Source organism: Calidris pugnax, unplaced genomic scaffold, assembly GCF_001431845.1.
Source record: "Calidris pugnax isolate Ruff unplaced genomic scaffold, ASM143184v1 scaffold77, whole genome shotgun sequence".
NCBI lineage: Eukaryota > Metazoa > Chordata > Aves > Charadriiformes > Scolopacidae > Calidris > Calidris pugnax.
Window position 1 is genome coordinate 162,355 of NW_015090788.1, and position 9,573 is coordinate 171,927.

The 9,573-nt window shown below is 49.9% G+C and overlaps 1 protein-coding gene across 1 annotated transcript; it reads right to left on the reverse strand.

Moving 5' to 3' along the window:
• Positions 1–1,219: 1,219 nt before the first annotated feature.
• Positions 1,220–3,975, reverse strand: CDC42EP2 (CDC42 effector protein (Rho GTPase binding) 2). The gene is made up of 2 exons (XM_014966553.1): positions 3,142–3,975; positions 1,220–2,997 (listed from the first exon to the last, which is right to left on the reverse strand). The coding sequence occupies exon 1, from the start codon at positions 3,898–3,900 to the stop codon at positions 3,154–3,156; it is 747 nt and encodes a 248-aa protein (XP_014822039.1). The 5' UTR covers positions 3,901–3,975; the 3' UTR covers positions 1,220–2,997; positions 3,142–3,153.
• Positions 3,976–9,573: the final 5,598 nt, after the last annotated feature.

Sequence of the window (9,573 nt, forward strand, 5' to 3'; positions counted from 1 at the left end):
GGGGTCAAACAGTAAATGTCTGCGTAGGCGTTTGCCGAGTTTATTGCGTCGTTAATCCCCTGCCCGGAAATCTTGGGCTAACGATGAAGCAGTGGGGTAAGTGAGAGTGCCAACAGCCGAGTGTCAGCCTGTACCCCCCACACCGTCCTCTTGGGTACACCCGTTGTGTCCCATCTCCCCTCCACCCCCAGCCCTCTGGAGTTAATCAACCCCCTCATTAACTTATTCTGCCTTAAACCTCCCCAAAAAAGCGAGGTTGTTCGGCACACACCGGCTGAGTCACAGCAGGGAACAGCGTTCCTGCCCGAGTGACTCACGCTTCTTAGAACAGGGTATTAAAAAAAAATATATATAAAACAACAGGGTTTAGCAACAGCTGTTTGCATAAATCAGCAGTTTGAGGAATGATTAATTAGTGACCAAGCAGAGGGAGGGGGAGGGATGAAGGAAGCCCCCACCCTGTGCAGAAACCCCAGGGGCAGGGGGAATCCCAAATGATTTTATTGCTTATAGCTCAAAATTAATTAAAGAAATGGGGTGGGTTGTTGGGGGTTTTTTTGCAGCAAAGGAGATGAGATTATGCCTGGGAAAATGAGGAAAAAAATAGGATTGGGATAATTTCAGGGGGTTTATATCAAATATAGTCTGAGGGGTGGGTGAGAGAGGGCCCAGGGGAGGGAGGAGGTGAGTTGCAGACAAGGAGCATCACCTTTTCACAGTAGAAAAACACTAAAATCCAGCAAATTAAAGCAATTCCTTTCCCTTTAGCCCCTTGTAGGAGCGTATTCCAGCACCAGAGCAGAGTGGGATCCGCTCGGATGCAGCCAGGAACCATCAAGACTGAGTGAGGTGCCAATTTAATGCCCAATTAAAGCCATTAAGGCCCTATATCCTCCCCCTGCCCCAGCTTGGAACAAGTGGAAGGAGCAAAAATGAGGAGAAAAGGGGATTTTGGCCATTCCCCCCCCAGGGTGTTATTTCGAAACGTGGGGAAGCTGCTGCTGGGCATTGCCCAGATCCGGCAGCGATGGTTTCGTAATTGCTGCTGATAATTAGGCAGATGTGGGGGGGCAAACTCAAGCACCTTCATCCCCAGCTCACTTTAATTCACTAATTAAGGTGAAATCCATGAAAACAAGGGCCCTCCGGGTTGTCACAACCCACCCCTCTCCTCCCAAAGGTCCTGGACCACAAAAAAAAAAACCCCAAGGACTCTGAAAAACACCCAAAATGATCCATTCCAGGCTTTCTGCCTCCAAATTGTTTGACCAAACAGCAGCTGAGAAGAGGGGATTGGGAAATCAAGCCACATCTCTCATCAAAATAAATGAAGGGTAAATTAATTACAAACAATGCTCTAAAACGCCCCCATCCTGTCACGGGAATTATTTCTGGTAAGAAAAATCCTAAAATAAATAAAAATGAAGTCATCGCCACGTGGATGGGTGTGTTGGGAGGAAGCGCCGTCGGTTTAGAGCAGGTAAAGGTTGAACCATAACAGCATAAAATCAAATAGAAATTAAACCCAGCAGCTGCCCGGATTGAGCTCAATTAACCTCATTGTCTTAATTAGGCTTGAAACATTGGTTTTACCCCAAATTTTCCGTGTTTCCACCAAAACAGAGTGGTTTGGTCTCACAGTGAGTGCCCCACCGGACACAGATGGGCAATAAGCAAGAGCAGGGACACAGTTGGGGTGGTGACAAGCTCCGAGCTCATTAATCTAATGATTCATTAGTTAACGACACCTGAAGAAAACAGCAATCGATGATGGAAAGAAATACAGGGTCAGGCTCTGGCAAACCAGCAAAAAGTCAGGGTGTTCTTCAAGAGGTGCCTTAATTCCTTACTCAGGGGGACTCCCGGCCTCATTCTGGACTAAAACTACCAGAAACGGTTAAAAATGATGCAATTAATTAGTGATGTCATTCCTAGTAATTAGGAAACGAGGTCCTGCTGGTTTTTACACCGTTACCGAGTCCAACAGGTTTCTCTCGTCCTCGATTCTGGGATGGGGGGGGAAAGAGAAGGAAAGGCCTCGCAGTCGGGTGTTTTAAAGTCTTTCGCCCCGACGTCAGTGGAATTGGCATTTCCACAGATTATTTCTTTTATTCTTTTTTTAAATTATTTATAAAAAAAAAAGGCAGAAGGGATTCGCATTCCTTTCTGCGTGCCGAAGCGTTTCACCCCCTCGTTCCTCCCTCCGGCCGAACAATCTGCGATTGACGGAGACGGCGTCTTTTGGGAGACTGAAATCTCCCCCAGGAATCTGGCCGGGCGGTCACTCACCCCCCCCACACTTAACAGATGATTTTTTTTGTGGTTTTGTTGCTTTTTTTGCATCTTATTTACCACTTTCGATTCCACTTCTGAGCTCCGGGGGATTTAGTCGCTGAAATACAGCCCAAGAGGGGGCTTTTCAGCTTCTCCGCGGAGAGTTTTTTTAGCTTCTCCTTAGAGGTGGTGCAACGTTAGAGCCCGATGGAGTCTTTTGCCACGGAACCGCTAAATTTACCCGTTTTTGCGGGATCTGAAAAGAAATTAAACCACGTCGAAGGCTGGCGTTTGACATCGCCTCGATGATTGGGGGTGGGTGGCAAACGGCGCGCGTCACCCCTTCGCCTCCACCGACCGCAAAAACCCTCCTCGAGCGAAGCAAAATCAACCCCAACCCTCCCCAAAATCCTCCCGACTGAAACATTTAGGAATTCGGCCGTCGCTGTTTCATCCCATTCAGCGCCAAAAACGTTCCCAACGGCCCCAGGAGGGGGGAGTCTTGTTTTTCTCCCGGTCCTACAGCTCCATCCGTCGCCGAAGGTGAAGTTGAAGCGGGCGAGCGTTGAGAAATAACCCAGCACCGATAAATGCCTCTTCCCTTTGGGATTTGGAGGGCGTTGGAATGTGGTTTGTCTTTTTTTTTTCTCCCCACACACAGAGGGAGCGGCCGGAGATTTTCGGGGAGAAACGCTCCACGTCTGCACGTTTGCACGACGGGCTCTGCAAGAAGAAACAACAGGGCAAGCCGTTAGGAAAGGCGTGTGGAGGCAAACTTTGAGAGGGTTGGAGCTGTGTTTTAAGGAGGAAAAACGAAAAGTAAAAAAAAGAAAAATAAAAAAACCCAATGTTTCTCAACGTCTTTACCTCGAGACGTCTTCACGTCAAGATTTCCTGCCGGCCCGGGTCCTGGAGGGACCCACCCACTCTCTCTGCCTGGTGTTTCTCCATCACTTGCAGGACGTCCTCCAAGATGGATGGTCCCAAATCCACGTGGAGGGAGAGGAGGGAGCCGGCGTGGGAGAGGAAGGCCGGCTCGGCCTTGCCCTTCTCCTCGGCGAAGCCGTTGGTGGGGGCGGCGAAACGCGAGGTGCAGGGATGCGGCGGCGACGACAACGACGACGACGACGAAGGGGTGACGCTCCTGCCTTCACCACCACCACCCTCCTCCTCCTCCTCGCTTCGCGCCGGTGGGGTTTTGTCGTCGAGGTGTAACCGCGGGGGTTTTGGGGGGGCTTGTGCCGAGGGCAGCGTCAAGGCCTGCGGCCCCCCGATAACGGGCAGGGAGATGGCATTTTTGAGGAGGGGGGACGACGTCTCCGAGGAAGAGTGTGGCTGCTCCCGGCCGGAGATGGTGGCCGTCCTGGAGAACTCGAAGGGCGCCGCGTCGGGGCTGTCCTTGTCGGAGTCGAAGCTGCCTTCGGTCCTGGGGAGGAGGTGGAATTTGCCCTGGAGGAAGGAGATGTCCCCGAACATGTCGCTCTCCCCGCCGCTGCCGATGTGGATGGTGTGTCTGAAGTCCCCCAAGGGCGGGCTGATCATGTCGGAGGAGAGGATGTCGCGCAGCTTCTCCTTCTTCCCCTTCCTGCTGCCCCTCTTCAGGTAGATGGGCACCTTGGTGGACATCTCCCCGAGGAGCAAAGCTCTTCCTCACTGACTCAAAAGCGGCTTCCGAGACCTTCAGGCTTTAAAAAAGAACCTGGAAAATTAAGGGGAAAAAAAATAAAAAATGCTTAAAAGGGAGTTATAACGTGTAGGACGGAGATCCTCAACGTCAGCACGTCCCAGGAAATTAATTCCAGACGCTCTCCGCTTCGCTATCTGAAAGTTCGTTGGCTGCGTTATCGATAACAAAACAACCCGGGTAATTAAATCCAGGCACTCGGGGCCTCTCCTGGAGATTTGTTTCGAGTGGAAGAGGGGGAAAAAAAGTAAAATTAAAAAAAAAAAAAAAAAAAGTTCCTTATGGAATAGTAACTCTTAAGAGAGTTTTAATATTTTTAAACAGTATATGTACACATACAATGCACAGACTTCAGGCTACATAGCTTTCTTTTCCTTCACTGGATGAGAACACTCCTGGAATGTTATTATTTTCAGGGGCTGGGTTTTAAGAATTTAATACATTGTGAATACATGCATTATATATGTGCGCACAGAAACACTGCGGGGTTTGTAAATGACCCAGGAGTTCATAAACTTGGCTATTGTCTTCTTTCGAGTGGAAGAGGGGGAAAAAAAGTAAAACTAAAGAAAAAAAAAAAATCAGGAGCGGGGGTCAGAGCTGGAAATCTAAGAGGATTGATGTTTTTATGGGGGGAATCGGGGTCCTGTGTTGAAGGGTGGGAGAGCAGAGCATCGGAAAGCGCCTTTTCTAACCCAAAAAGAGATTATTTTTCATTTCAATTCCCTCTCCTCTTGGCCATGTGTAATCCAGCCCCACCCAACAACAAGCTAAAATACAAAATAATAGAGATTAAGGCAGGAGGGGGAAGGAAGTTGGGTTTTCCCCCCCCTATTTTGGTCATATTCATTCAACTTGGACAAATTTAAGCGTTCTGGGTGTGATTTTTCAACTGTGGGGAGAAATAAAGCAAAAAATGGGCATTTTGGAGGATAATAACATTATGCACGACCTCGAGACACACCTCGGCTGGACAGAAATGGGGTGAAACAGGTTTCAGGGCACCTGAGCGTGACTTCTGAATATCAACAAGGGGAAAACTCCGGGGTTTTAGCTTTTCTCACTAATTTTTAGGGAAAAACAATCTAAAACTAGCTCTGCTCTGCCCTCCGCCTGTGTTTTACAGCCCCAACCACCACGTCAGGCGCTCGCCCCGGTTGAAACCTGCCCCGGCTGGTGCCAGGGATCCAGTGAAAACCAGTCTGCGGCCAACGACGGATGAATGGAGCTGGAGAAACTCCCCCAGGGCTGGCATTTCAATCCCAAAACAAAAATACAATAATAATAATAATAATAATAATAGATGGAGGGGTGCAAAATCCCATGGTCACCTTAAATATACAATAATAATACACAAAGGGATGGAAAATCCTACGATCACCTTAAAAATGTAAGAAGAAGACGACACAGAGGGATGATTAATCCCATGTTCACCTTAAAAATCTAATAAGAAGACAACAGAGGGATGATTAATCCCATGTTCACCTTAAAAATCTTATAAGAAGACACAGAGGGATGATTAATCCCATGTTCACCTTAAAAATATAATAACAATACGTGGAGGGATGGAAAATCCTATGTTCACCTTAAAAATATAAGACGACGACGACACAGAGGGATGATTAATCCACGTTCACCTTAAAAATATAATAATAATACGCGGAGGGATGGAAAATCCTACGTTCACCTTGAAAATCTAAGAAGAAGAAGACACAGAGGGATGGAAAAGCCCACGTTCACCTTAAAAATCTAATAAGAAGACGACACAGAGGGGTGGAAAAGCCCACGGTCACCTTCAACCGCCTGATGCACCATCGTTATCGTTATCGATGCCGAGACGCCGGTGATGCCGTCAGCGTCGGGAACGCAGCCCCGGGGAAGGGGGTGGGGGGACACACGGTCCCCGATAATCCCGTTCCCGGCGGCTCCGGGCGGAGAGAAAAATCCTGACGATGCAGAATTCAGCTTCGTTAATCCCGGGTGGATTAAAGGCCGGGAAGCGGCGTAATGACAGGAGGCGGCCGCTCGCGTGAAATCCGGGCGCCGGGAGGAAGGGGGTGAGACTGAATTTCACTGAATTTCACTGAATTTTTCGGGTTGGAAGGGACCAAAGAGATCAGATTTGAGTGGAAGCTCTTCTGTTCCAACTTGTGCCCGTTGCCCCTCGTCCTCTCCCTGGCAACCTCCTTTCAGGGAGTTGGAGAGAGCAAGAAGGTCTCCCCTCAGCCTCCTCTTCTCCAGGCTGAAGAACCCCAGCTCCCTCAGCCTCTCCTCAGAAGACTTCTTTCGAGTTGGAAGGGAACCATGGAGATCATCTAGTCCAACTCCCCTGCTGAAGCAGGATCACCTACAGGATGGCATCCAGGTGGGTCTTGAAGATCTCCAGAGAAGGGGACTCCACAATCTCCCTGGGCAGCCTCTTCCAGGGCTCTGCCACCCTCACCCTGAAGAAGTTTCTCCTCATATTTGAGTGGAACCTCTTCTGTTCCAACTTGTGCCCGTTGCCCCTCGTCCTCTCACTGGGAACCACTGAAAAGAGTCCAACTCCCTCCTCCTTCAACCCTCCCTTGAGATACTTGTCAGCATTAATGAGGTCTCCCCTCAGCCTTCTCTTCTCCAGGCTCAAGAGCCCCAACTCTCTCAGCCTTTCCTCATCAGGGAGATGCTCCAATCCTTGAATCATCTTCGTTGCCCTTCGCTGGACTCTTCCCAGCAGTTCCCTTTCCCTCTTGAACTGGGGAGCCCAGAACTGGTCACAATATTCCAGTTATGGCCTCCCCAGTGCAGAATAGAAGTGGAGAATGACTTCTCTTGACCTGGTGGCCACACTCTACACAGCCCAGGATTCTTGTTGGCCTCTTGGCCACAAGAGCCAGGAAGGAGGGAAGTTGGTTTCTTCACCGAGATCCAGATTCGGAGCAGCGCCGGCGCTCGCCAAAACACCTCCTGGATGCTCAGCCCCCCTTATTGCCAGCAAAGCACAAAAGAGGGGTGGGTTAGCCCCAAAAAAACCACTGAAAAAAGCAGATTTGGAGGAAAAAAGCCTCTCGTCGCTCAGAAATACGGAAGGTGTGGGGTGATGCTGATGGGGATGAGCAGCCACCGGGCTCGTTTCTCCTCCCGGCCGGCGCAGGTTCAACCTCTTCCACTGGCACCGAGCAGAAATCGCTCTTCCTCACCCCAATTTTTCACCCCAGCTCCTCCTCTTCTCCCCAGTCTGGGCCGTGGCCGAGACCCCAGCGCCCCACTGGGCCGGGACAAAGGCAGCCTGTGATCTCCAGAGAGTTCAGGGGGTAGAGCCCTTTCCCTTTGTGCTGGAAAGAAAAAAAAAGACTCGAAAAAGGGTATTTGCTGCCAGCGCAGCCTGGGAAAGGGTCAGCGGGCCCCGAAAGCACAGGGAATAGGGGTTTTTTTTCATCAGAAAAAAATCCTTAAAATCTTTTTCCTGGCATTTTTCAGCGCTGACGACGGAATAAACCTGCTCAAAAGATGGGGGTGTTACCAGGGCGCCCGATTCTCAGCAGCGACGCGACACGAGGGGGGGAAAAACGGGTCAGAAAAGGAGCAAAACCCAAATAAACCCCCTCGTTAAGTTGTTTAGGGGTGTTTTCACCCACGTTCAACCCATTAAAAGCCCAAAATAATCCAGGTGTCCCACAAAAGGAGACTCGTTAAGAGAGAAACAGGGAAAATGAGATGTTCTGGTGCAGGATAAAAGCGGGAGGTGCCTCAGGAGAAGATTTGAGGAATTCAACTCCACCTTCATCCCCCTGAGAGGGTTCATTTTCGCTTCTCATCGGCAAAAAATCAGCCCAAAGCCCCGGGGAGAAGATTTGAACCCTCCCAGCGTCTCCGCCAACACCCAACGCTGGGATATTTGCCCCAATTTGACTCCCCCAGAGTCAAATTTGAGTGGTTTTTGGTCCCATTTCCAGACATTCATATGTGAATTTTTGTTTCTTTTCCACCTGTTTTTGGCAATTTAGGCTATGGCTGACAAAAAGATCGCTTTCTTTTTGGCCTCTTTTCAGCCATTTGGGCTTTTGCTACCTGGGAATTTCCTTCCTGCCCTGCCCCGTTTTCAGCCCTTTCAACTTTGCTCCATGAAAATTTCTTTTTAGCTCAATTTCAGCCATTTAACTTCACACACGAAGACCCTGGCGCTTCCTCACTCCCCTGAGTTACTCCCGGAGCAGTGATTTTTCCATCCCAGTGTCTATTTTATTAAGATCCTACAAAAACAGGGATTAAGCGACGGAGGCTTGAACCCATTTTCCCTCTGGAAGGCGCAAAAATCGAGCGACCGCCGCAGAAAACGAAGCCGGTTCCTCCCAACTCCTCCTCTTGACCCTTTTTTGGGTCTTTTTGCACCTTTTATCGATGCTTGGAGAAAATCCTCACCTAAAAATTTGCTCCTGGGAAGAGGTTTTGCCCCCGGGGGAAGGGATATTCCCCACGGTCCCGGAGCCGGAGGGACATCAGGGTGTGGAAAAGGCACCCTTTGAGGAATCACACCCCCTCCAGGATGGGAATTAGGGATTTATTTTAGGGAAAAGGGATGTTTTGGAAAGCCTTTTGGGGGTTGCCCTCTTGGTTGGGAGGATTTATCCCAGATTTTCTTGGTTATTCCTGGTGAAAAAGGGAGGATTGATTTCTCTCCGCAGGGTCCTACCTGGAGCATCCGGATGGGGAAGAGCCGCCGGTGACGAGGGGACGCCGTGACAAGGTGTGTGCGGGGGCAGGACTGTCCCCTCCCAAAACACTGGGGGGGGTTTTTCCCCACCCCCCCTTCACCCCAGGACTGGGAAAACACCGGTATTGGAGGCGGGGGGGGTGGGGGTGGGGGAAGATTTTCCCTGATAAGGAAATTCCAAGGAGGAAAGTTTGCGGATGAGGAAGTGCCGGCGCTCGGGAGGGAAACGCAGCCAAACCCTTCCCGTGCCTCAGTTTCCCCCACACCCCGCTGCAGCAGTGACAAACCAGAAAAGAGAAAGGAGGGGGGGGATATATAAAAAAACCCTTAAAACCAGGAAAAACAACTCTTTAAGGGTGGCTCCTCCCGGCCGGGCCCCACCCCAAAACCTGGGGAGCGCCGGGAATTCCCGTTTGGGGTGGGATGAGGGCACAGGTCGCACCCCGTGATGGGGTCGGAGTCCACTCTGGTTGGGGCAACTCCTTAAAACATGGATATTTTAAAAAAAAAAAAACCAAAAAACCCCACAAAACCATATCCCTGAATCCCTATTCGTGCTGAAAAAAAACCTGGAAAAAAAAAACCAAAAAACTAAAAAATCCCAAATAAATCCTGGAGCACAATCCGGCCTCCCTCCCTCCCCCAAAAACGTGCTGGCTATTTTGGGGATCCTGGTGGCTAATTTAAGCCGGGGGCAATCGGAAACCTCGCAGCTGGGGGCTAAAATTAAGAGGTGGCTGCGGGGAAACCGGGGAGGGGACAAAAAAAAAAAAGGGGGGGGGGGGAAGAACAATAAAAGGAATCCTTGAGAGGAGAGTTTTTCATGGAAAAAAGGCTGGAAGCATCCCCTCCCCCCCCTTTAAATTGGGGATCAGGGGATGTGACAGGGACACAAAACCATCCTGAAAAGCAGAAAAAAAGA

Coding starts and splice junctions, on each gene's coding strand:
- CDC42EP2 (XM_014966553.1), bottom strand. CDS start 3,900: ATGTCCACCAAGGTGCCCATCTACCTGAAGAGGGGCAGCAGGAAGGGG.